At 43.4% G+C, this 27,750-nt stretch overlaps 2 protein-coding genes across 2 annotated transcripts in view; both read left to right on the top strand.

The window, feature by feature from the left end:
- CCNY (cyclin Y) overlaps positions 1-15,927 on the top strand; it is a 105,553-nt gene extending 89,626 nt beyond the window's left edge. Inside the window, exons 6-10 of the mRNA XM_028750002.2 lie at positions 607-664; positions 790-909; positions 9,470-9,636; positions 11,389-11,551; positions 12,295-15,927. Coding sequence (XP_028605835.2) covers positions 607-664; positions 790-909; positions 9,470-9,636; positions 11,389-11,551; positions 12,295-12,411 — 625 coding nt within the window. The 3' untranslated portion in view covers positions 12,412-15,927. The remainder of the gene's footprint in view (positions 1-606; positions 665-789; positions 910-9,469; positions 9,637-11,388; positions 11,552-12,294) is intronic.
- A 2,460-nt stretch (positions 15,928-18,387) lies between these two features.
- Positions 18,388-27,188, top strand: GJD4 (gap junction protein delta 4). Its single transcript, XM_028751054.2, has 2 exons — positions 18,388-20,121; positions 23,016-27,188. The coding sequence occupies exons 1-2, from the start codon at positions 20,058-20,060 to the stop codon at positions 24,191-24,193; spliced, it is 1,242 nt and encodes a 413-aa protein (XP_028606887.2). The 5' UTR covers positions 18,388-20,057; the 3' UTR covers positions 24,194-27,188.
- The last annotated feature ends 562 nt before the right edge of the window (positions 27,189-27,750 follow it).

Raw genomic sequence — 27,750 nt, 5'->3', positions numbered from 1 at the left:
CCTAAACCACTGACCCCCTGCTTTTGAAAATTTTGATATCTTTATGGTAGTTTTTGTTATGTGCATGGTGCCACAGACCCCCTGGGTGGGTTGCTCAGGTCCCTCCTGGGGTCCACGGGCCACCAGTTGGGAATAGTAAAACAACCCTCTGTCAACAATATTTACGTTTGTGCTTCCGCAACCAAAATTATAAGCACAAGTTTCTGTAATGCTTGTAGTTGTTTCTGTAGAGCAGCCTTCCCCAACTTGGTGCCCTCCCATTGTTGTTGAACTCCAGCTCCCATCATCTTTGACCATTGGCCCTGCTGCTTGGGGCTGATGGAAGTTGTAGCCCAATAACATCTGGATGTTATTCCAGCTATTCTGGAAATTAAGCAATTGATTAATTAACGTGGTAGGGCAATATTTGCATGAGATGAAACTTTATTATTGTCCGCAGCCATGTGGCTCTTTCATATACATTACTGGAGCAGAGAGAGAAGTGATTCCCAGTGTATAGAGTTCTTTCATTTTGCCATAATAATAGTTTCCCACTTCCTCCCCTTTCGCCCTCCATGGCATAACAATTTTGTATTTTTCTTTTTTCCCCCTGTTCTCTCTTTCCAGGGACACAGATGGAAGGATGCTCCTAGATATTTTTGATGAAAACCTCCACCCCCTTACGGTAAAGATCATCTGCCTCATTCTTTCATTTGTTTCTTCTTGAGGTGCATTCTACTCACCCCTGTTAATTGCTTCAAAGCCATGGATTGTAGTTTGCTCACCTTTTAAATAATGCTGTTCCTGCAGAAATCCGAAGTGCCGCCAGATTATGACAAACATGACCCAGAGCAGAAGCAGATTTACCGCTTTGTGCGGACGCTGTTCAGCGCCGCTCAGCTGACTGCTGAATGTGCCATTGTCACCCTGGTGAGTATGCAAAGCCACCGTGCCGTCCTCTAGGCTGAACCATAACTCATTAGGGAAGGACCATATCTCACTGGTAAAGCATCTGTTCCGTGTGCAGAAGGTCCTGGACCACTGGTCCTGCTAGCTAGGAAAGGTGGGAGTAGTAGTCCCATCAGCAGCTGGGGTCCCAAGTTTGGGAAGTACCACTACCTCGATTTGCAGTGCTACTGCCTCTTTAGGATTGCCCCGATGCCGCTTCTGGTAGTACACACTCTTAGGGCATATTGTAAAACCACATGCCCCATTACAGGTGCCCATCCCTACCTTACTGTATGCATGTGAAACATGGACCACCATCTCCAACTCCTCGAAAGATTCCATCAACGGTGTCTCCAAAAAATTTTACATGTCACTTGGGAAGACAGGTGAACCAATGCCAGTGTACTGGAAGAAGCAAAGATCATGAGCGTCGAAGCAAACTTTGTTGAACGGGTCATGTTGTTCAGACACCTGATTATCGTCTTCCAAAGCAACTACTTTATTCTGAACTTAAAAATGGAAAGCTTAATGCTGGTGGTCAACAAAAGAGGTTGAAAGACTCTCTCAAGGCAAATCTAAAAACATGTAGTATAAACACCGACAGCTGGGAAACACTGGCCTGCGAGAGCTCCAATTAGCAAACAGCCTTTACCAAAGGTGTCATGGGCTTTGAAGACGCTCGAACTCAGGACGCAAGGGAGAAATGTGCCAATAGGAAGGCACGCTTGGCAAATCCACACCATGATCAACTCGCACCCAGAAACCAATGTCCCCACTGTGGAAGGACGTGTGGGTCCAGAATTGGCCTCCACAGACACTTATGGACTCACTGTTAAGACTGTGTTCATGGAAAACAATTTTACTCGGGGACGAGTGATCGCCAAAGAAGAAGAAGCCCATCCTGAGGCATGAACATGATCAGCATGGCAATCACAATTGTTGATTTTCCCTTGGGGCAGTAAAGTACAATTTTTTCCTTGTAAAGAGATTGAGTGTTGTATGCAGCAAGGCACCTATGATTGTGGTGTTTTTTGGGGTGTGGGGGTGTGTGAATGGGGAGGAGAGTTGCAGCCATTGCTATACAGTGGTACCTCTGGTTACGAACTTAACTCGTTCCGAAGGTCCGTTCTTAACCCGAAACTGTTCTTAACCTGAGGCGTGCTTTCGCTAATGGGGCCTCCCTTTGCCGCTGTGCCCTCAACACATGATTTCCGTTCTCATCTTGGGGCAAAGTTTGTAACTCAAGGTACTACTTCTGGGTTAGCGGAGTTTGTAACCTGAAGTGATTGTAACCCGAGGTGTTTGTAACCCGAAGTACCACTGTATACAGTAAGGGAATCTATTTAAAGAGGGCTTAGCCTAGATTATAACTTGGCTGTGCGAAGGGATACTATTACACTCTGCCCCGGTGATTGATTCATATAATACACAGGTGGGGGTTGGAGTCATGCAGGCATCCCGTGGATGTTGAAGTCTGGAACTTTTCCATGTTTGTGTGCGGCTGGTTGTAAATCATTATAGCTTCAAGCAAAGAATCTTGGACAACTGTCAACAACAGACAGGAGCATTAATAAAAGCTGATGGATGCACAAAGGGCTGCGTGAGTGACTGGCACACATTTGTGGCTGATGCGAAGTGAGGTCTTTTATTTTTTAAAAAGAATTAATCCTGCATACGCGTCTTGCTGGCGCGTGCCGGACTATCGAGCAATGTTGATAGCTGAGGGCGAGGGTCACCCACCTAAAAATAAGCCATTATTGCTTAAAGATCAAGCAGGCTATTGCAAAGCTGGACAAGGTTCAGAAAAGGGCAGCCAAAACGATCAAGGGGCTGGAGCTCTCAGGAGCTGAGCTTACACTATTTGGGGCTTTTTCGTTACAGGGAAAAAAGGGCAAGTAAAGGACTGAGGTCTGATAAAGGAATGTAAGAATATGCACGGTATGGGAAAACTCACATGCATCCAAGGAAGGTGAACGTTGGAAGGTTAAGCTATTTCTTCACAAAACACATATCTGAAATATGGGATTTGATGCCACAATGGCCACCAGCCTTAAAGACTTTAAAAGAGGATTGGACAAATCCATGAAGGCTAAGGTTATTGATGGCTATCAGCCACAATGGCTCCGTTCTGCCTCCACAGGCAGAGCTCATATAGCTCTGAGTACCAGTTGCTGGGAGTTGCAAGAGCAAAGGTTTTATAGATGCAAAATCTTTGGCTGACCCCATCATAAGTCTTGAAAGCGGATCGTCTGCATGCAAAACCCCTTCTCTGTCTATTGGGCCACTGTGACTCTCTTATCTGATCTCAGCTGCGCTGGATATGTTCCAGGGCCTTTCAGTCATGTGGCATAATCATTTAGCAGTGTCACATGTGTGCCAGCTTAAGATGAGGCAGAGCAAAACCCTTGAAGTTGTCTAGCCTTTGCTGTCAGTTGTTCATTACTTCATTGGCTGAGCTGCAAAATGTGAATGTTTCTCCTCCTCGCTTAATCAAAACTGCTGTGGATTTTTATAGCCTCATCGTTGCTCTGATTTCTACTGTCTTCCTATTTTCCATATCTCCCAGTGTATGGCATCAATGGCTAGAAGATTGCAGCCAGGGAGACCTCAGCAGAGGTCCCTGTACCCTGGACAGCTCCAGGCAGGGCTCACGCTGACTGCTTGGTGGAGACATGTCTCTTCAGCAGCAGCTTACATTCAGAATGAGCCTTATATAGGGACTGTGTCTCAGCAGCTACCTGTGCCTTCCTGAAAGGTTCCTCTTAATTTAAAGGGCCCCAGCCTTCTTCAGCAGACTGACGTCTGACAGAGAAGGTGAGACTTCAGTTGCACTGGGGCTTCTGAAATGGACTCCTCCAAATCTGAGGAGACCAGTGCAATGTTCTCAGGCCAGAGGATTACTGGCTGCATGGCTCTTCTGGCAAAAGCATTTCCAGTAGGTAAGGAGTTTCTGGGATCTGCTCTGAGGGCAGTTCCCCTTTCGAATAGCCAGGCTCATCCAGGCTCATTGATGGTTTCTTCTGTTTTCAGCTTCTTCTTTTGCCTGCTTCTCTTCAACAGGCAAAAACTAAGTGAAGCTAGGGTAGCTCCATTCGTAACCAAAATCAAAAGCAACGCCAATTAAATTTGCAATCAGCGTCTAAATAAATTGTATTTTATTCTATAACAGAATTATAGATAAATGCATTTTATGTTCCTAAAGTAATAAAATGACCTTAGCTCTGTAAAGGGTGCTGAAGAAAGTATTGCCTTTTTTTAAAAAAAAACAAAAACCCATTTCCATTTAAAGCTACACATTTTTTATTATTCATAATTTTCAAAGAGTGTACATATCTGTTCTAGAGAAAAGAGAGCTGAACTCTCTTTCCTTCCTCAGCTTATTTGTTGATCATCTTTACAAAATAGTCCTCTGAGGTCAATATGGTTTGGGGATGTCTGATAATTTGGGCATGCTTACGGACTGCTCTGGAGGAGCTATTTCACTGTGCTGTCTTCCTGTAAGGTAAAGGTAAAGGGACCCCTGACCATTAGGTCCAGTCGTAGCCGACTCTGGGGTTGCAGTGCTCATCTCGCTTTATTGGCCGAGGGAGCCGGCGTACAGCTTCTGGGTCATGTGGCCAGCATGACTAAGCTGCTTCTGGCAAACCAGAGCAGCACATGGAAATGCCGTTGACCTTCCCGCCGGAGCGGTACCTATTTATCTACTTGCACTTTGACGTGCTTTCGAACTGCTAGGTGGGCAGGAGCTGGGACCAAGCAACGGGAGCTCGCCCGGTTGCGGGGATTCGAACCGCCGACCTTCTGATCAGCAAGTCCTAGGCTCTTTGGTTTAACCCACAGCGACACCCACGTCTTCCTGTACCTCTCTGCAAACAAGCATATGAAGAAACCTACTTGGCAGACCCAGTAATATGTTTCTTTCCCATCCAAGGAAGTTCCCTCCCCATCCAGACTTGTGGTGGGAAGAAAAATGAGTTTGAGTGTCAGTCTGCAAGGAGGCATTCCATGGAATGGGAGAGGGTTCTTTTCCCCTCACCCAAGGAATTTGGATATGGGACTGCATGGGAGGGGAGAGGATAGAGTATTCCTCACCCAAGTTCCCCCCATTCTTGTTCCATACACCGGAATAAATCACTCTTAATTGGAATTGCTTAAACTCAACCCTGCTTTACAGAAGGCCAGCTGCTCTACCATCACTAGATTCAGTCTGCAATTGTAAGCTATTTGGATCCATGTTCTTTGCGCAGTTGCTGCTAAATCAAGACCCATTTGCACAGTCGCCCTGCAGCCCTACATCTGGAAAGATGGAAAACATGACCTCGGACTGTATGTACAAGAAGTTGTGCTCCTTGCTTTGAAATTGGGAGACACCTGGCTGGGTCCCCTTCTGTGACGAGGCCTGCCAGGAACAGAACGCAAAGAACATTTACTAGCCCTTTCCTTACAGGATTCCAAAACCACATCAAACATATTTCCAAAATCCTGTCAGTGGGAAGAGCCTGTGGGTGGTGCTAGGCCAATAAATCCTGGTTTGAAGAATTAACGATCATTCTGTGTTAGCTTGTGGTTCTCATTTTACAAGCATGAACCCCCAACTCTTCCGAGCATTGTTCTGAAGCTCTCTGTCCTTAGGTTTCTTCATACTGTAAGTGGATTCAAGGCCTGTTGTGTGCTTTGGCTTTTAAATAATAAAATAAATAAATTTTTATTTGTACCCCGCCCTTCCCGGTTCAAAAACCGGGCTCAGGATGGCTAACAACAAATTTAAAACACTTAATTATAAAAGCAGCATAAAATACAGTATAAAAACATGAATAACAATAAAATTAAAAATTAAAAAATCAATTAGATAATCCCCAGGGCTAGCTGGCTGAATTGGTCCTACTTTGAGACTTATCAACCAGTTTACAATATTTCTCCAGGGAACTTAGACCTTAACAATGCAGTTGAATTTACTCTACACATTTGCTTTCTTGCACATAGCATTTTTAGTTGTGAGCAAGCTTCCATGCTTGATCTCTCTGCAATAGACCAAAGGGTGACCTGAATCTGCAGCTGCATATTTCTGTGTTGGCATGCGGACAAAAGAGATGTGTCAACCCCTCTTGAGACATTTCACTAATCGCGCTGAAATATTTTTTGTTTTCTTCAGATGTTTCATCTGAGGAGAAATCTCCAGATTTGCCCTGTAGGTAGAATCTGGTGATAGCTTGTTTTAATTATAAAAATGTAAGCACGGTTTTACCCCACCCTTCCTCCCAGGAGCTCAAGGTAGTGCACAGCAGGGCTGGCTGCTGCTCAGGACTTCCTCTGCACAGCCTTTTGTCAGATTCAGTGGGATTTGCTGTAGCCACTCAGCTAGGTGAGTTCTTCCTTTGCACTGGAAGGACAGGTCTCCAGCAGGGAAAAACTAAGTGAGGGGCAAATTGGCAGCCCTCCGTGCCTTTAATTAAGTTCTTTCAATTAAAACCTGTTTTAACTCTACAAGAAAAGGCGAGTCGTAATTAAGCACAAACTATGTAATTTTTCTCACCGCTTCCAAAGCTGCCAAGAGATTTTGTGTTCTAATAGGTGATGAAATTAAAATGGGAGGGAAAGACAATTAAATTATGATCCCACATGCATTAAAAGCCTTAATGAACATTAATTGAATGTTATGAATTTTATTTTTCAAATCGCTGACTGAAATGCTTTTGGGTTTTTTTTTAACTAAAACGCAGTCATAAATAGCTAGGTTTTTGTTTTTACTTTTTGAACTACTTTTATCTGTTTATAATAATATTTCTATACCATCATCTCACAAAATATCAGGGTGGTGTACAGCAATATATATATATCTTCGGTAACAAACAAACAAACCCATATATAACAGGTGGGAGAAAGGCTTGAGATATATGAAATTCTATGTGCATTTACTATACCTGGGAGTTAGGTTTTTTGAACAGAGTTGGGCCTTGCTTCTGAGTGAACAGGTAACCCTGTTAAAATAGTATCTTGGTGTATCCTGTGACTCCGTTACAATGAGCCAGGAGCAGTAATATAAGCGAGTGGCAACAGCCATGCACTAGAATACCAGCAACACCATTCACTCAACATGCAATATTGAGCATAGAATAAGTGGAAAGTTAGCTCTGGGGGAAAAACATAGAAATGACTTCTCACTGTGCCTGCCATAAAACCCTAAGATGAGCCGTGCAGGATCGGACCAAAGGCCCATCTGGCCCAACATTCTATTTTCACTGTGGCCAACCAGATGCCAATGAGAAGCCCATAAGCAGTATTTTTGTTGCCTCAGATGTTTAATAGCTACAAACCACAGCTGACTAAGCTCAATTAGGACATCTTTAAATAAGGTGTTTTTATATGAGGATATTTGATAGTGGAATGCTCACTAGGGCAGTCTGCAATGAAGCATGAAGAACAGGCTCGTGATTACTGCTTTTGGAGTGCAATTTGCTGACGTACATACTGAATTTCCCCCTGATAACATTGGTTGAGTTTAGTGGATAGGATTCAGGCCCTGAAGCCTGCAAAAACTGCTCCCTGGAGACATTGACTATTGCTTGCTTGGAGAAGAAGCTCTATTTCTTGAAACCTCTTTCCTAAGCATCGAACAGCAAACACACACACACACACCCCCCCCCCAATGGAAACAGTCATTAGGTGTATACACCTAGTATTCTAGCAACCTTGGCCAAGAGGCAGTTACTATTAGATAACACAAAGATGGGTGTGAAGTGGGTGTGTAAATAATAACACACATATTTCTGAAGTGGAGGATGATGTATACTGCAGGAACACCTGGAATTACTTGCTTTGCACTAGAACCGGTAGAAATATTGCTTCCTCTGATATAGGATATAATGTTTTAATTGAGTGCATCTGATGTTGCCAGTTGTAGAGGCCAAGGCAGATTTGACAGTGATGATTGTTTTATTTTATATATATATAGAAATCATTTTTATTTGATTTTTCAAGTATAGATTTATAGCAAAACCAATTACATTTCCATATACAGTCATACCTCGGGTTGAAGTAGCTTTGGGATGAATATTTTCGGGTTGCGCTCCACGGCAATCCGGAAGTAACGGAGCGCATTACTTCCGGGTTTCGCCACTTGCGCATGCGCAGACGCTCAAAATGACGTCACGTGCATGCGTGGAAGCGGCAAAACGCGACCCGCGCATGCGCAGATTTGCAGTCGCGTGTTACATTCACTTCAGGATGCAAACGGGGCTCCGGAACGGATCCCGTTTGCATCCAGAGGTACCACTGTACAGAGATTTCTCTTAATTTCGCGACTTCCCGCCATCCCCTCTGTGGGTCCTAATGTCAGCGTTTCCAACTGCATATTATATCATAATCTATATTTTATATCTGTCTATTTTATCCATCGCATTTGTTACAAGTGCGATTAGAATCCTGCTAATGTTTTCATCTGCTTACAGTGGTCTCCTAAATAAATAACACTGATGATTGTTTTAATCATGGTTACATTTGCAAGCAGCTGAAGAGATCATGTGCTCCCTTTGGGCTTATCTCTCTTCCAGAATACAAATTTCCCCTTCTGGGAAGTTAACCATTGCCAGCAGTTTTAACCATGGTTAGGGCAAGTCAGGGTCCCAGCCTAACTTTGCATCTGATACCGGTTTCTGTGTAGGAACCTAACCTGTGTTAAGCGTCATTTGCTGATTGTCACTTAGCTGTTCTACATTGTCCTGTTTAATTCATGGTTGTCCTCCAAACAGTCCTGTCTATGCTAAACTCTCGTGTGGCTAAATATCTCAGAATACTATTTCCCCACTTACTTAGATGGCTTGGATTTGAAAATGCAATGCTCGAAGTTACCTTGATTTTTACCTATGACTCCTGAAGCTGTATTGCCATACCAGTACTGATGAAAGCTGTCTCTCTGCTGGAGTCTTAAAATACCAGCAGTAAAGGGAGGCTAAATTGCTGTGGTTTTTCTTGAATATGAACCCATGAATGTTGTATCAGGAAAGTATAGGAAGCTTTTGAAATGTAGTTTGCATGACAAGTCTCTAGGGAACAATTATGTGGCAGTAAAGTGATGCTGACAGAGTACCAGCAATCTGGTATTTTGGGCCATATGGAGCAAGTAATCACAAGGAGAATGGAGGGAATTAATTTCATGGGATTGTGTTTCAAGGTACTATATGTGCAGCTGGTGGGAGAGGGAAAATTCCAGTGGCAATAGATATATACTTATGAATCTCTAGTACATAATCCAGAGGTGAGGAACTGGATTTGGTCAGTCCTTCTCTCTACCAATAACTTGGGCCAACTTTGACATCACTATCTTCCTCATTATTATTAAGCCACAGCATGTTTAAATGAAACACGTTGTGCATATTTTAAATTAAAAAAAACCCTGCCTACCCCCATCTCAACACACCCCCATCTTCTGTTGTTTTCCTTTTGTCTGTTTTTAGATTGTAAGCCCCCTTGGGGTAGAGATGTGTCACACCTGTTATTCGCAAAGTGCCATGAATGAACGAATGAAAATTCTGTGTCTTTTCAGGTATATCTTGAAAGACTTTTAACTTATGCGGAGATAGATATATGTCCAGCAAACTGGAAGCGAATTGTGCTGGGTGCAATTCTACTGGCATCAAAAGTTTGGGATGACCAGGCCGTGTGGAATGTGGACTACTGTCAGATTCTGAAAGATATCACCGTTGAGGACATGTGAGTTCACTGTTCTTTCTGTTGTCCCCATGATGTACAATAGAACTGACCATTATTTTGCCTTTTTTTAAAAAAATAAAATATGTTGTTTAAATTTATTATGATGATCCATCTTGCATTGCACACCACTTTCGGAGCTATTTGGTAGAGAAATAAACACAACAGATAAATAAACAAGGTTGGAGCTAGACTAAATTAGTTGAGATTAGGTATCATTTAAATCAATGGGAAGTTAGCCATAACTTTAGCCCCACTGATTTTTCAAAGAGAAGTAAGTTCAACTAATTTAACTTGGATTCAACCTGGTTAGATGGGTCTTCTGTCTTAACTATTGGCATTCTCACAATGGCTAATAGAACTACCACTCCATAAAGGGACCCCTGTCCATTAGGTCCAGTCGTTACTGACTCTGGGGTTGCCGCGCTCATCTCGCTTTATTGGCCAAGGGAGCCGGCGTACAGCTTCCGGGTCATGTGGCCAGCATGACTAAGCCGCTTCTGGCAAACCAGAGCAGCACACGGAAATGCCGTTTACCTTCCTGCTGGAGTGGTACCTATTTATCTACTTGCACTTTGATGTGCTTTCGAACTGCTAGGTTGGCAGGAGCAGGGACCGAGCAAAGGGAACTCACCCCGTCGCGGCAGTTCAAATCCCCGCGACGGGGTGAGCTCCCGTTGCTGCATAGGAACTGGTGTTTGGAAGCATACTACCTTGGACGGTAGATGATAGCCATGCTGGCTGGTAGCCATTGATAGTCTTATTCTAGTTATGCTTCGCTGCAGGCTTGAATGATGGCAGTCCAACACATTGCAGAGTGGTTTCCTTTATGGTCTGCTTAGGTGACTGCAATTGCTCACACTTGATGTACCTTGGTGTACCTAAACAGAAATCAAGCAGAATTCTAAAATCTTTGCAACTTTGAAGAAGACATGGGTTAGTTTTATAGAGTAAGGAGGATGGGAAGCTTTAGTCAAATGCATGAAAGAGGAAGAGAGCAGAGGAGGCAAGTGAAGGAGCGGCTTTCAGGCTTCATCAAAGTAGGATGGTTCCTTGGCTTACACTCCCTTTGCCTCAGGGTGTTCTGGTTATACCTCTTCTTCCATTGCGAAGCATTGGAGTTTCCTACACAGGTACATCAAAAATGGGGAAAGTCGATCTGAGCTTGTTTATATTTATGTGTGTTAGCTTGAGGAACAGATGCTGCTTTGGAATGAAATTCAACAGTATACAAAAAGCCCCATTTAAAAGTTCATAAAACAAAGAGAATTTGACTCCCCTACAGATTATATTGTGTAGTCCTGTTACAGTCCAAAATTCCTTATACAAGTCAAAATGTGCTGGAACTTGTCTGACCAAGTAAATCACAAGCAACTGAAGCACATGACTGATCTAATACAATTTATTTTTTTTTTGTATTGATGACTGAGCATCTGCTGTTAAATTTCATACTTGGCCATTGCTGGGAAGTGAGCCACAAGCATGCAATGGAAATGAATGCTTGATAGTCCGTTAACAAACATGAGATAAAAGCTTACGTATGACAACCTTTTGTTGAACCTGAACATTTGGGTGGATGGGGAGGAGCAACTGTTCCCAAACTGCCTGGGCTGAAGATAGCTCAGGTTCCCATGAGATGTCTGTGACAAGCTTAAAATACGTTTTCTTTCTCTGGCGTCAGCCTGTTATAAGACAAAGTAAATTATTGTCCTTTGGGTCAAGAGTTTAAAACGTGTCTTGCTATTTATTTTGCAGGAATGAGTTGGAACGCCAGTTTCTTGAGTTGTTGCAGTTCAACATTAATGTTCCCTCCAGTGTTTATGCCAAGTATTATTTTGATTTGCGATCCCTGGCAGAAGCAAACAACCTGAGCTTTCCATTGGAGCCGCTCAGCAGGGACAGGGCATATAAACTTGAGGTGAGAACCTTGGATCTCCTCCCATCGCAAACACCTTGTGGATGTGGCAAGCTGACCTTTTATTTTGAACTCTCTGAAAAATTTCAAACAAGATGTAAGCCCACTAGTAAAACTTGAGTGTAGGCTTTAAAAAGTGTGTGTGTGTTTGTGTACACACAATAAACAGAGCAATCAATTTACAACAGTGTCATACTGTACAATAGCAAGATAAATGAAAGAGCAAAATTGGGATGTCACAGGAGAGAGATGGGGAAGGCAGAATTTCAAACCAGAGAGAGAGAGAGAGAAAGAGAGAGAGAGAGAGAGAGAGAGAGAGAGAGAGAGAGAGAGAGATCATTGCCATTGCTGTCTGGGTGGGCTACAAAATTGGAGTAATGGAACAGGAAGGGGTTAATGAGCACCTGGGTGGGCTGCATGGCAGACAGGCTGTTTTTGGCTTGCTAGGGTCTCAACTTTGCCAGGCTTGGATTACAAAGAAAGATGGAGGGGCCATAGCTTAGTTGGCAGAGCATGGGCTTGCAAGCAGAAGGTCCCAAAGTAAAGCCATGGCATCTCCAGTTTTTTGGGGAAAGCAAAGCCCAGGTCTAGCCCCTGGTATTTCTAGTTAAAAGGGTCAGGTAGAACGCAGAGGATGGGAAAGACTTTCCTCTTCCTGAAGCCTTAGAGAGCTGCTGCCAGTCGGAGCAGTCAGTACTAGGCTATTTCACGTGTCTGACCTTTCTCCCTTGCCCATCTCCCTACAGGCCATCTCCCGCTTGTGTGAAGACAAGTATAAGGACTTCAGGAAATCAGCAAAGAAACGGTCAGTCAGTTCGGACAATCTGACTGTAGTTAGGTGGTCACCTGCGATTATCTCCTAATGTTTGAAGTCTTGGATAGTCCTCAGAAATACTGTTTCTATCATCAACTTTGGGAGGGAGGGGATTGTTATTTCCCCCCCCTCGTTCTCCCCCCCCCCCTTATTCTTGTTTTTAGATCTGCCTTTACAGTGCCTCCCCCGTTGCGTAGCACACAAGAATAAATATACGGACAGGAGAGAGACGTCAGTACATCGGGAAGAACTTCGGAAGAAAGCTGGTTCTGTTGTTTTGCTGCAGATTTGTCCTTTTTTATGTGAGGAAAAGGCAAACTACATACATATGCTTGGAAGAACAGAAAAGCAAGTGTGTGTGTTATTAAAAAGAAAAAGATCCTCAGCAGAGACAACGGCATGGGAATTTTAAAAACACACCACAAGATCGGCTTGGAAGAAGCACTATGAGAGAGGATTTTGAAAGTATTTCACTTTCTCTTCAGTGTTTTCCATTGGCTTTCTGGGTTTTATATCTTTTTTCCTTCCTCCCTTGCTGTTTGTCTGGGAGTCGCTTTTCCTGCTTCTGCAAAGCAGCAAGTATGAAGAAGGCAGTATCTACTGTAGCACAAGCCTCTGAACCAGACGCCATCGGTTGTTTTCTTCTCTCCCATCGGCTCCATCCTACTCCATCCACTAGGCTTCCCTTCATAAGCTGTTTTATTAGCCTTTTCTCCCCCTTAATTATTATGCATATTTTGTTTCTCGTATGCCTTTATTGTATTTTTTGAAAAAACAAAATTTGACTTGATTTCTAGTGCTGAACCAAAAGTATACAAAAAAAAAGATCAGGTGATTGTTTGGAATTCTTTCTTTTTTTAATTTATAGCGACCGTGTCCGTGGTGTGTTCCCACAGGGTGGATCTCGGATGCTGGCTGCTTCATAGTATATGTGGCTGCATGTGCCTTCCTATGTTCTTTGGGATAGTTTTATTTTTCCTTACTATAAAGTTATGGTTGTTGGAAGGATCCAGGTGAGAGTGGAACTTGGGCCAAGGAGGTGAAATTTGCATTGGGTGCAGTAGTCCTTTTTTTGTTTGCAAGTTTTTTCACTGCATTTAGAGATTTAGCAGAGATTAAGTGAGAGAGAAAGTGGGAGAGAGAGAGAGAGAGAGAATCTTCTTTTGTATGGCAGGGACAGATGATTTCCTTCACTTCCTGGTTCAATGTTGCAAGCAATAGCCTCAAGTTTTTTATATGTTTACTTTAAATGGAAACCAATCCGTTTGTATAAAATAGAAAAAAAAAATGAAAAAAAGAGTTTCTGTTCTAGTGGAAAAGGGTCCATGGAAGAAGAGGGAGGAGGAAGAGAAGAAGAAGAAATCTATATTAATTTTACCAAGTGTTTTGTCACAGGTTAGATTTCAGAATAAAAACCGTTAAAATGCATTTTCCAGTGTAGGTGCTTCTAGAAATTTAAACAAAATGCAAACTGTGAAGAAAATTTTGTTGCTTTGTTGATTATATTGTACTTCTGTTGTTGTTACTACTGGTTCCCACTCTTCTTTTCCTTAATGGGATAAACGAGTTGAATACCTTTTTTATATAAAGCAAATCACGTTATCTCTGAAAAAAAGGAAAGGTGAAAAAGCCTTGTGCTCTATATAAGCATCTATGAATTATTTTGCACATTTTGAGAAGGATGCCATTTTACGATGCATAAGACAAACAAAAACCAAAATCAGTTGTACAGTAAGTTCCATGATCTTGAAGCTCCACAAATTCTCCTGTGCAAGCCACAGCGAAATAGACGAGACCTCGTCTTCGATGTATGGCACTTGCTCTACATGCACTACTTGAGTGAAACCATACACACCACGTTCCACCAGAGCGTCTTCTGCAGAAACTCCTATTCCAGATGTGCACTTGCACCCCGCTCCCCTTGGGGGTTGTGCAGGACAAGCTATCATCCTGAGCTACTACCATTAGCTTCAATGTCAGCTCTTGCAGGAGACATGCCCTTACACATTTCTTTATCTGGTCTCATTGAGCCTTAAAACCCCAATTAGGAATTGTTCACTTGACATTTCCAGCCCAGCTGTTTCATGTGACAAGAGCACATCCATGCGGCTCTGAATATGGGGAGCTCTTTGCTTCCAATCCCTGCAGGATGCCAAAGAGGAGGTATGTCTGCACACCTGCAAGTTTTTTCTCAATTTCTTCTGCGGCAGCTCCTGTTACTAAAGAGGCAACCGAACAACTGCTCCCTACTGGTGTGAGCTGCTGCATAAGAAACAGAAAGCGCTTACTTCTCTCGTGTGAATTCATGTTTCCATCTGGGGATCTTGACTAAGGAGTGCAAGTTAGGGTGGCTTAGACATGTTGGTTCCCAGCAGGCCTACAGTCGAGGCTCTTATCACCTACACAGCCAGCTCCCCAGTCCTGGGTAGGCAGGAGACCTTGGTTTTCTTAGGACAGGAATGGGGAATCTGTGGTCCTCCAGATGGTGGACTCGCATCTCCCACCAGCCTCAACCAGCACGGTAAGGGATTATGGGAGTTGTAGTACAATATTAGAAGAGCCCCAGGTCCCCTTCCCTTCCCTAAGACACTTACCATGCTATTAGCTTGGTTCCACAGTGCCGAATCAGGAACGCAGAATGATGCTCCCTCTGCGTTCCCTAAATATGCTTATGACTCCAGAGCATTAAAGGTTTTTATCAGACAGCTGTGTCCTTGGTTATGCTATCTGCCTTAAAAGGGTAACACACACTGATGAGGTTAAATTGCTAATAACTTAAGTAGAGTTTTCTACTAACATGTATTACATGACCTGAAGGTTTTGCCCATCTATGTTCCCCAATCAGTTTAATTCTCATTACTTTGTTATTGTTGCTACTATTTTTATTACTGTGCCAATATAGCGAAACTTTGATTCTATCAAGTTTTGAGGGTCCCCCTTTTGCCTTTTCCTTGACTAGAATGTTTCAAATTTAAAAATTCTTAGAAGAGAAGAGCGAGAGTGAAAAAGGCCAGCTTTTGTTAGAATTGGGTTACGGTGCCTCTCTCAATAGAAATGTGATTGTACCTGGAGTTGTTTTATCAACAGTCTGCAGAACATTTTGGGGCTGACTTTCTAGCAAGCACAGTTTGCAGTGGGTATAGGACAGCCTTCCCCAACCAAGTCCCTCCAAATGCATTGGACTACAACTGGTTTGGACCAGTGGGAGTTGTAATCTAAAACATCTTGAGGGCAGCAGGCTGGGGAAGGCTGGTGTAAGGGAAGATCAGAAAGAGAGCAAGGTTTGCATTATGTAAAGTTCTCAATGCATCTACTATAATTTTGTGAAATTTATTAAACAACTTTAAAGATTGTATAGTCTATTTATTGTAAAATTTCAAGTGGATTCCGTAAAACCTGGCTCAGTCTTGTTTAGACTATATTGGATATCGTTTTAGCCTTGTGCACTGGATTCTACCTCTGTATAGGAGAATTTTCCATATTCTTCAATTAGTACTGATTCTGTGATTTAACTTGGTTATGTTTCTTGCACTAAAAATTAAAAAACAAAACAAAATCTGTTAAATGTGGGTTTTATTTTTACTTTTGTTAATTTTACATTTTTGCAGTACTTGAGCATTATTATTTTTTAGGGTTCTTCTCTGGATGATTCCAGAGTTTACTGTTCCTAGGAGATCTGTTTCCCTTTCATCAAAGGTTGCTAAAAACTGCTGAAAAATTCTGGCTTGTTAATATTGCCCTGTGTTTTCAAGCTGATTCACTGCTGTGATTACAAAGGTGTACCCCTATTTCAAAAAGCAAACCCCATTATGCACTCATAAATTTGATCTGTTTATTATTCTATTTACATCCCACCTTTCTTCCAAGAAGCTCACTTCTTCCTCTGTCTATTTTATCCCCATGACAATCCAATGAGGTAGCCTAGACTGAAGGACACTGACTGAACCAAGGTTGAGTGGCGATTTGAACCCTAGTCTCCCAGATCCTAGTCCAATATTCTAAGCATCACACCGCTCCAGCTATAAGCTGGAGGACATTGCTTTGCAAAGAAGCATTGGCAAACGGCAGTGCATTTAGATAATTGTAGACTCTGCACTTGCTGGTTTTACTGGGAGGATAGAGCTCTTTAGATAGTAAAGTGCATTACCTTGCTTCCTTCAAAATGAGTTCAGCCAGTTCTGGTACATTTGGCACCCCCTGTCCATTCTCCTGATTGGGACTCTGGTCTTCTGCCCCAAAGTGGCACCATTGTTGAACACGTGGTCTTGGCGGAGGTGGTCTTGGTGGAAGCTTAGCATGTTGTATTGTGGTATTTCCCTTTTATAGATATGAAAAAATACTTGCAAAGGTATAGGGCATGGGTAGGCAAACTAAGGCCCAGGTGCCGGATCCGGCCCAATCGCCTTCTAAATCTGGCCCACGGACAGTCTGGGAATCTGTGTGTTTTTACATGAGTAGAATGTTTCTTTTTATTTTAAATGCTGGATTATTTTGGGGGCATAGGAATTTATTCATTTTTTCCTCAAAATATAGTTCGGCCCCCTACAAGGTCTGAGGGACAGTGGACTGGCCCCCTGCTTAAAAAGTTTGCTGACCCCTGGTATAGGGAAAGCCTGCTGAAATCTCAGCAGCAAGAGAGGAGGCTGAATAAAATCTCCAGTGGTTGGAGGGGGGACTTTTGGCTCCTGCCCATGACTACCAAACCCAGAATAAATGATCCAGAATAGTGAAAATCACTGTGGAGAACAGGCCTTCTCCAGCACTTGCGACTACAGAATCCTCTCCCACTCTTCCCATGTCTCCACTGGAGTTGTCACCCTTGGTCTAGAAATTGGGGGCTGGGGGGGGGGGCTTCCCTTCAACCTGAAAGAGTAGATAGATTTCGAACACAGTTTTAAATCCTGCATTCCCAGAGTTTCCTTTTGGCACGGCTGGAAGATGGATAAGCAGCATGAAGAGTAGGGTGGCCCCCGATCTCTGTGTTTTCACGTCCTTAATGTGGTCTCTACGCAGTCTCCTAAGACCGTCAAAAAAGAATTAAGGGGAAAGGTGTTTGTTACTTTCTGCAACAGGGGAAGGACAAATAATGCCTCTCGAAGCGTTGGTTGTTTCTTTGCCATGATCCACACACTCGCAGCCCTGTGTGTGTGACTACTAAAAGAGAACAGGCAAAATTATAGGTAAGTAAACCTGTTTCATAGCATCAGTTCATTATCGTCGCTTTGGTCTCTGTGCCCTAGTTGAAATGCAGCCTCTGTTTGTGGATATCACTTTTTCTTGCCAAAATACAGCGGCCCATCTTGCCACCATCTCTCTTTCTCAAATGGCTGGAGGGGGTGAAGCACACACAAAACAGTATCTTCATTCAGTAACTGAATAAACAGATTTGAGCTTTGTCTTTTAACACGGTCACTGGAGAAACCCAATAATGTGTAAAGGATTCTTATTTTAACTCTGCAGTGGTGACTTATATTTTATTTTTTTAAAAGCACCTGCAAGGACACCCCCCCATCACCAAAATAATAAACGCTTGGTGAATGCTGCAAAGCAGCAATGTGCTTGGGTACCCTCCTCTAGTTACTGCATGGAGAAATGCCATAAAACTAAACTGAGGTGCTACAGTCTCATAGCCTAGTTCCATTCAGACAAGGGAGTGGAATGGTGGAAGAAGGACTGATCGTTCCTTCTGTGCCAGCTCACTTGATATCAGCCCTGACTACAAAGGAAGGAAAGTCTCTTCCTCCGAGGCCAGCACAGAAATGCGGTGAGCTGGCAGATAGACAGGATAGAAAGTGAACCGCCTTAAAAACTGTTTTCTTCCCGTATGGCTGTCTTGCTGGCACAGGATGGGGATGAGGTGAGGGAAAAGTGGTGTGGTTTGCAGGAAATGGGCCATGGGAGTTCCAGGGACTGGAGTAAGAGGCATGGTTATCTGGATTAGGTCTATGGGCTGGAGATCCTCCTTGCCTGCTGTAAGGATGCAAGATGGGTTAAGAACAGCACCTTACATATGGGTTACATATGCAAGATGGGTTAAGAACAGCACCTTACATAGGCTTTGTTATCAATTTTGTAATATTCCTTTTTTACTTTCAAATTCTGAACTGCCTTTCACCTAAACCAATCCCAGAGCTGGGTGTGTTTGTATTAAGGTGACAGGCTGAATCAATTTATTACGGTCACAGACCAGAGATATGGACATATACAGCAACAGAGGACATGTAAATAAAAATAGGTTAAAATTAAACTCCCTCAGCTAGAACATGGTAAATAATATAGATGTAAAACCATTGAAATATGTTGTATCTAGACTTAGTCCTACGTAGATTAGATCCCATTGAAATAATTCGTTTTATTGGATCTGCTTTTTTAAGTATGATGGAGGCTGTAATCCTAGCCCCACTTATCTGGGCGTATGTTCAATTGAATTCAGTAGGGCATACTTCTGAGGAGACACAGTTCAGATGGTGCTAACAGTTGGGGAGTGCTGACCCTGCCACCTCCATCTGCCGCCAGAGGCGATTGCCTCACTTTGCCTAATGGTAGGGCCAACTCTGCCAATCGGTTATCTATGGAAATTCGAAAAGCAGGATGTGAGTGCAATATCTCTCTTCCATTTGTGTTTCGCAGGGACTGCCACACTGCCCCTAATACTTGAGGTATTATAAGCCACCATGACTAGTGGGCATTGACAAGCCTTATCCATAAATGTAAGTAATCCCCTGCTAAAATCGCCTTCCAATGTGGTGTCCACCACAGCCATAGTTGTAACTGGGCAGTGTGAGTGAATAAATATTTCCTTTTGTCTGATCTGAACCTTCTGAAATTCAGTTTTATTTGGTTGACCCACCAAGTTTTATTATTTCTCCATGTTTGATTTCATATACCTCTTCCATTAATTTTCTTTGAGGGGCAGAATGTTTGAGGAAGGAGATACTGTATATTTTGAGCACCTGCGGAAGGCATTCCACACAGACACACTTTTGCCGCCACCTCTCAGCGTTCGTGGTTTTAAAGACCAGGCTGCCCAACGCTGAGGGAGCAAGGCAGGTTTCATGTCCCCAAGTTCAGGGCTTTGTTGTCCCACAGGAATAAATTTCCTGTTCATTTACTGAGGAGAGTGAAATAGGAATGTGCAGAGAGACCACTGATTTCCGTTGGTGACGCTACCGTGTGACCATCTTTTGGAAGCTGGATTTTATTTCTCATTTCATATGGCGCTGCTGTAGAGGAAAATGCCATTCGCAGACATAACACTTGATGTTTCAGTATCCTCTTTCCTCACGTTATCCATTTTTATCACTTGTTGGGGGAGAAACAAAGCCGCTTCTATTATTTCTTCCACTGCTTGATTTCTCTTTCACCACTGAACTATCCCAGCAATTTCAGGAGGCTGGAATGCCCCGGGAGAGTAAGAATAGCCGACAATGGCAGAGATAATTCCTGTTGCCTTTTGTCTTCTTGCAGTTGTCGGGGCAGAGGTAAGAGCAATCAATAGGACTGTGAAGTTGTGGTATTTAGCTGGGTCTCCTAAGGAAGGCTCATTTCTCTCTGCAGAGGATTTTGTTACTCCTGTTCCTGGCCAGCTCTCGAATGTTTTTTGCCCTCTCTGTTTAGATCGCTGTGGTTTTTGAAAATGCTCAATTTTTTCGTATTCCTTCAGTAAGTGGGGGATCCCTGCAAGTGAGTTCAGACATGGAATGTTGGGATTCAGTCGGCTTTTTAATCATTGCTGTCAGCTACAATGTGACGATTATTGGTGAGTATTAAAAAAACAAAAACCCACATCTTAATTTTTGTTCAGGGTTGGCACCCAGTTCCTGGAAACTGTGTCCTGGTTTTTGTTCTGTGCGTGTGTATTTTTGGTTGTTTCTAGAAGTCACTCGTTTGCATTTTAATAACATTTGCTTGTAAATGAAAAATTTACTTGATATTGCTGTTTGACGTCTATCCTTTATTTAAATTTAGGGCTGTTTTGGTCTTTCTCATTAGTTGTTTTGGGGCTTTTTTCCTGCCGGAACTCACTGGAACTCAGTTCCGGCACCTCTCAGATGCCATTATAGGAGAACACCTCTTTTTCTAGAAAAATAGCACATGAAAACAAATGCAGATGCAAGAGCATGAACTTATTGCGCCTTGCATGATAGCCTAGTTACACTTTTATTAAGCAATCATTTCAACAGTGCAGGTCCCAGATGAAAATAAGGAGGCTTGAAGTAATTTGATGGGCAATTGCTGAACCAAGTTCTCACTGAGTCCTCTGTTGGATTTTTGAGGCCAATAGCTAGCATGTGTACATCTGGTTTCCCCCTTAACTTTGCACTGATCGAAAAACTTGATTCTGTCAGTCCTCTTGGTGAGAGTGATTTCTGTGGGTGTTTATACTCACATTGCCTACAGCAATTTGGAGTAAATAAATTAACGAAGGTCATTGCTAAGCTCTTAATGGGTTCAAGGCATTCTAGAATTGGCTCTCTCTAGAGCTGAGATGTAGGGACATGGGTGGCGCTGTGGGTTAAACCACAGAGCCTGGGACTTGCTGATCAGAAGGTCGGCGGTTCGAATCCCCATGACGGAGTGAGCTCCCGTTGCTCGGTCCCTGCTCCTGCCAACCTAGCAGTTCGAAAGCACATCAAAGTGCAAGTAGATCAATAGGTACCACTCTGGCGGGAAGGTAAACGGCGTTTCCGTGCGCTGCTCTGCTTTCGCCAGAAGCGGCTTAGTCATGCTGGCCACATGACCCGGAAGCTGTTCGCCGGCTCCCTCGGCCAATAAAGCGAGATGAGCGCCGCAACCCCAGAGTCGGCCACGACTGGACCTAATGGTCAGGGGTCCCTTTACCTTTACCTTTAGAGCTGAGATGCCTTGTGTTCCCAAACCTATGTGCCGAATTTTTATATTTTTAAAATTATGTATTTATGATATATCTTTCCCCTGTTTTTTTTTCTCTGCCAGCAAATGGGGCTCCACCCTCAAGGTAACAAACAAGCAAGCAAGAACAGTACTAAGAGTGCATACCAAAAGCTTTGCATTTCCTCCGTCTCCATTTCTCTTCTCTTGTGATGAAAAGTTGGGCTTGTTGACTCTCCGATTACTGTCTGTGCAGAACTTCCAAGTCTTTGGGCAAAAGGCCATAGCTCAGTGGTAGGGTGTCTGCTTTACATGCAGAATGTCCCAGGTTCAATCCCCAGCATCTCGGGGCTAAGAAAGAACCCCAGAGAGCTTCTGCCAGTCAGTGTGAACCATACTGAGCTAGATGAACCAATGCTCTCATTCAGCATAAGGCAGCTACTTCTGGTCCTATGCTTAATTTAAAAAAAGGGGAAGGGGAAAAAGCTTCTCTCAAATGTTCACCTGAGGTAGAGCAACCACCTATGCTTCAAAATTGGGAAGCGTCTCCTGAGAAATGTTGCCAGGTGCACCTTAGGAGAAATCCTCAAATCGTCTTTAATAATAGCAAACTCTGTTATCTGAGTGCTGCACCCCAGATAGCCAAAGTGGTCCATCCATGAGGTGCTGGAGGAACTGCAGGAGGCTCAAAAGAACCCCAAGTTTTGCTGAGGTATTGAAAAACCTTCTGAGAAGAACATTAAAGTGGGTGCTGGGGTGGACAGAACACAGGCTAATGAGGACATAGCATGTTGTAGTCTGACAATGTTTTCAGTCGGTTAAGTTGTGGAAGGCTGATAATCTCCGATCTCCATTTTGTTTCTCAAGGATTTCTACATTATGCACCTCAGCCACTTTCTGCCATGCGAGTCAAGATGCGAGTGAAAACCCTTTCACACACCCCCGTTCCCAATGTGGGCAGCAACAGAGCCTTCACAGAATTTATCATCATAGAATTTATCATAGAATCATGGAGTTGGGAGGGTCCGTGAGGATAATCAGGTCCAACCCCTGCAATGCAGGGGTCTTTTGCCCAATGTGGGGCTCAAGTCTGTGCATCTCAGCTGTTGGCTCCCATATACATGACAACAGAGATAAATTGATGTGATCAGCTGAGTGTCAGGGGTGAACTCTTAACCAAAGCCCTCTGTTGCTGTATGCATGGAATATATAGAATAGGGTTACCATACATCTGGAATTTCCCAGACATAGCTGGAATATGGCAGTCGGAAACAGTGTCCAGGCGCAATGGCGTAGCGTGGAGGGTGCAGGGGGGGCCGGCCGCACCGGGCGCAACATCTGGGGTTAGGGCAAATCCACAGGTTAGGGGGCGCAAATCCACGGGTTAGGGGGCGCAAATCCATGGGTTAGGGGGCGCAAATTACTTGCCTTGCCCCGGGTGCTGACAACCCACGCTACGCCACTGTCCAGGCGGAAATCTCTTAAATCTCCAGGGAAATCCGGATGTATGGCAACTCATGTCAAAAGTCTAGATTTTGGTGAATTTCCTTAAAAATAGCTCAAAAATTTAAATTTTCAAAAAACAACAACACCTCAACAACTTTTGTGTTCACTTTTTGAAATATGGCAACTGTAATCTAGTCTCTTGCCTGCATGTTGGCTGGCTGGCTGGTGTATGAGTGAGCCTATTGGTGAAGCTGGTGTGTGTGTGGTTGCCAACCAGGGTAAAAAATATGCAGGGATTCTACAATACGACACAACTCCTTTAGCGATGACATGTCTCCCTTTGTTCTTCCTTTCTAGGGAAGGTTTGGTTAACTCTTGTGATCCTGCTGAGGTTTATGGTGATATTCTTAGCAGCCTACCCTCTCTACCAAGACGAGCAGGAACGCTTTGTCTGCAACACTTTACAGCCAGGGTGCTCCAATGTGTGTTACGACATTTTTGCTCCCGTTTCCCACTTCCGCTTCTGGCTCATTCAGACCGTGTCCGTCTTGCTCCCTTACGCCATCTTTGGCGTCTACGTATTGCACAAAGTGTGCAGGCAGGTTGTGAAGGCACATTCCGCAGCCTACCGTCGCTACAAAGAGATCAAACCTTCGGCGGGTGGCAAAGTCGCAAAGAAATCGTCCAAAGGGAAAAGGAGCAGAGTCGCCCATACAGGAAACGAAATGGCTGTTCCTGATTTTTCCAGGGCGTATGCAGTTCACCTTCTTCTGAGAATATTGACAGAGGCCAGTTTTGGAGTGGGGCACTATTACCTCTTTGGATTCTTTGTCCCAAGACGTTTCTCCTGCAACCAAGCCCCTTGTTCGAGTTACGTGGACTGCTACATCTCCAGGCCCACAGAAAAATCCATCATGATGCTTTTCATCTGGGGGCTCAGCAGCCTCTCATTCTTCCTCAGCCTTGTTGACCTGGGCTTTGCCTTCCGAACCAACGCTGTGAGGAATCGGAGAAGGAAGCTGCTGTCAGAAAGTTCCGCGGCCGGAGAGAAATGCAGTCCTGGCCTGCTGCACCAAGGGGACAAGCTAAGCAACGATTTGCTGGGGGGCCAAGGCAACACAGCCGCCATTGACAACTGCAGCAACTGTTTACTTGGCCGAGAGGTGAAGGAAGTGTGCTCCTTTCAAGCTGTGTTCAATCCTCAGCAAAAAAATGGCCCTAACCTCAACAGCAGCAACAGTAGCAACAAATCGTGTGTTGGATCTGCCCACCAAGAGGGGAAAGGGGTGTCTTTCCATGACAGTGAGCAGCCAGAGATCTCCTGTGAGCAATTGAGATTTGAGCAGCCGCCAGGCGTTCTCAAAGGAGCGTTGGTTTTTAAAACCCTGGACGGGTGCCGCTATGGAGCCCATTCGCCTGCAAGTAGCCACAAGCCCTCGGTTCATTATTCTTCCCTTGAGAGAAAGGCTTCTGATGTCCAATCTGTCTGTAGCAGTGCTGGCTGCTCCAGATCCAAAAAATCCGAATGGGTGTAAAATGTCAGAATAGAGTGGCAGAAAAACTACTACCAAATACTGCCAGTCTAAAGAACAGTGTAGGAATAGTCTCCTTGGTTGAATATAGGTATTGCCGTTCTGTGCATGCAGCTAGATGGTTGTTGTTTTTTTGCTAGGGAGACTCGCTAATGAAGTGTACATGCATGCTACATCTGGAGGTGCTTATTTATAAATTTTGGCCACAAGCACAGAGTATCTAAAGCAAAAGCGGAAATAACTAAATCTTCCCACATGTTTGCAATTGGATGGGGGGGGGGCAGCAAGGCTCTGGTTGCTGGATGTGGCCCCTCCATCAACTGGCCACCCAATCTGCATCAGGAAGAAGGTCTGAGGAGTGGATCCTGCCCTGCACAAACCGGCTTCTCATGCTGTTTAGAACCCTGTGCGGTTGGGGTACAGAGTCACACAGGGAACCTGTGCATGTTGATGGGGCTCCCATCGTCAGATCTTTCTCCCAATGCATGGATGGGGGAGTGGTGCTGATGGAGACCCAAAGTAGAGGTGAGGACGTAATCATAAAAGGGAGAGCCCCTGTTAAGAATGAATGAATGTGCATTTTTGAGGCAAAATTCAGGACTCTGAGAATATTGGCTTGTGTGTGTGTTTTACAAAAAAACCCCGAACATGTTTCTGGACTTAATGATCACAAGAGAAGCTCTAAAATGCAGACTGAAATATCTGTTGAATTCTCAGAACTCCAAAGTGGTTTTAACAAGAATTTCTGTGGTCTTTACTGCTCTGCCTATCTCTCTCTTTTGCATCTCCTCCTCTGAATAGCAGAAATAGAATACTCTAGTACCTCTGGTTGCGAACGGGATCCGTTCCAGAGGCCCATTCGCAACGTGAAAAGAAAGCAACCCGCAGAGGCGCATCTGCGCACACACAGGTTGCAATTCGCCGCTTCTGCGCATGCACGTGATGCCATTTTGCTCATCTGCGCCTGCACAAGCGGCGAAACCCAGAAGTAACCCTTTCTGGTACTTCTGGGTCGCCACGAGACATAACCTGAAAGAACATAACATGAAGTGGACGTAACATGAGGCATGACTGTTTTTTTGTTTTTTTTCTAAAGCAAATCCACGCACCAAGACTTGGATCGTGGAGTCGCATAGCTTGGATTCCCCTTGTTCAAGAAGCTGGTTTTAAAAAGGGCCCATTCACTTTCAAGGAGGGGTTGAGGATGGGGGTCCCAGGATGCCTTGATTCCTCTGATGGAACTTGCATGCCTTTTGGTGTGAGATTTGGCTTAGTTGCAGAGAAGCCATTGTAAGCAGTACGTTTTGAATGCTTAGTAGCAGTCCTTTTATTTTCAGCTTTTGACCAATTTAGAAGTGCATACATGGCAGCAGCTACAAAAGGAAAGTTGGGGGGAGAGAGAGGAAATGTCCCACGTTTGTTTATGTCCATTCGCCATTGCTCATTAACCATTAAAATATGTGTACAAAATGTGCATTGACAAATATTTCGTTCATTTCCTGTATATTCCAACATTCACAATTTCAGATTTCTTTTAAAAATAATAATTACTATTTATTAAATTTATATACTGCCCTTCACCTGCAGATCTCAGGGCAGTTCACAACATAAAACATAACATTTCTTCACTCATTCTGGAATCACAGGTGTCAGAAGACATACCACTTTGTATTTTAAAAAAAGAATAATTCATCTTGAAAAGCGTGTGTTCTGTAAAAGTGCACAGAATGTAGTAGATCAGAACAGAGTATGGATTGCTCCGAACATCAGCTTTTATATTTGAAAGAGAAAGCATCTAATCTTCAGCATTTGTGAAACGTATGCTTGAAAGTGTGGGGACAATGCCTGCTGAAAAATTCAAAATTTAAGGTTGGTTTAAAATGTCTAATGGTCAGAGATGGGGTTTCAGTGCTCCAAATGGCAACATATATCTTCCAAACCTGCATCATGACAATTGGTTTGGTTGCATGACGTCCAACATTAACAGAAATATATAGCTGTGGAGTGGGATTATTCTGATAGCTCAGCCCTACTTATTTTTCTCTTGCTGGAATTTTGGAAAGCTTTGCTTCTGATCCATTTATCCCCAAAGTGTGCTAGAAGTGCAATTGCAGGCCCGTCTGTGCTATTAAAATGAAATCTCCCCTTTAGTACAATCAGGTAATTGACATACTACTCTCTAGAAGAATTGGAAGAGTGTAAGATTTAAACCTTGGTGTTGCAAATAAGTCAGTAGATGTTTAATTCCAATGGGTCTACTCTTCGTATGGCTATTATTGGATTCAACCCTTTACCTCCATGTTGTCCACCCTAAGAACTAGCAGATATCTTAGCAGTGTAGAAGTTATTGAACATGTTCTTGCTACATTGACAACTGGATGCATACAAAAGTTGGCCTTGATAAATTCTACAGCATTGCAAACTGCCCAATGTTTTAGGATGAGTCTGATAGACCAGGCTGTGAAAGGATGCCTGGCTTATAACGGAAGAGTGTAATCAAAACTCTTCTAGAAAATCTGGATGAATTTCCTGTGAATGAAATGGGGAGGCTATCTCATTCTGCCCAATTTGATTTTCTTTTATTTCCCTTCTCTTTCCTGTTCTCTTATTAATCATTTTAGCTACTGCCTTTTTTTTCAGACAAGTGTGGTTTCAAGACTGAACTTGGGTTTTGGTAGAGGGTTACCAGGGAAGGTGGGTAGGAGCTGTGACCCTCTTACGCTTTGCTAATCTGGTATTGGGTTGAAATGCACCACCATTAATTCACGGTTTTAAAACATCAATGTGAGATATTTGTCTTGTAGTGTATTGGGTAAGTGGGTTTATACATTTTTTAAACCTCTTTGAGAGTTACTGTTACCTCTGAAATCAGGAATAGGTTTTCATTTCATCAAGTTATGGATGAGCTGGAGATTTTAGTATTATAGCATTAAAAAATAATAATATTGCTAATATTTTACACATCTTGCATTTATGTGTTACTATTCCGAATGTTCTCACTGGATAATAATCCCTAAAATAATCCCTAAAATATAAATTTGTGTATGTGGCTGTTCCCTACATAGATTCAAAACGAAACAAAAACTGGTTAATTATCATAGCTAACTGGCCTGAAGATACATTTCCTTTCAGTTGAATCACTTTTACTAGATATTTATGAATTTCATCCTTTTTACCAGCAGAGGGCATGGTGCAAAGTTCTGTTCTCTTATTCCATGGAAGGGAAAACATTAGGATACTTCTTGCTCATGCAACACCATATAGGCAACTTTCTCTGAAGCCAGATAGGGTAGGATATTGGTTTGCCTAGAGCCTTTACATTTGGCAATATTTCTTAACAAGCATGCCTGCAGCTAGATATTGTCACACTCCACTCCAGTCTCCACTAGTGGTGCAAGATTCCAGGGGCTTGCAGATGCTCTTAACGGGGTCTGTGGGGGCAAAGAACCATGACAGAGATCCAGTTAAAGAGGCTTTGCTCTCCCACAGGCTCATTTTAGAGGCCTGACCGGGAAGCAATTGTCCCACGTGTCTGTGTCTGCCATTCCTGCAGTTAGAAG

This window comes from Podarcis muralis, chromosome 12 (assembly GCF_964188315.1).
Source record: "Podarcis muralis chromosome 12, rPodMur119.hap1.1, whole genome shotgun sequence".
NCBI classification, from domain to species: domain Eukaryota; kingdom Metazoa; phylum Chordata; class Lepidosauria; order Squamata; family Lacertidae; genus Podarcis; species Podarcis muralis.
Note: the sequence above shows the minus strand (reverse complement) of the source record. Positions and strands in the feature narration are given on the sequence as shown.

Coding starts and splice junctions, on each gene's coding strand:
- GJD4 (XM_028751054.2), top strand. CDS start 20,058: ATGGAATGTTGGGATTCAGTCGGCTTTTTAATCATTGCTGTCAGCTAC. Junction 20,122..23,015: donor CTACAATGTGACGATTATTG/GTGAGTATTAAA, acceptor CTTCCTTTCTAG/GGAAGGTTTGGTTAACTCTT.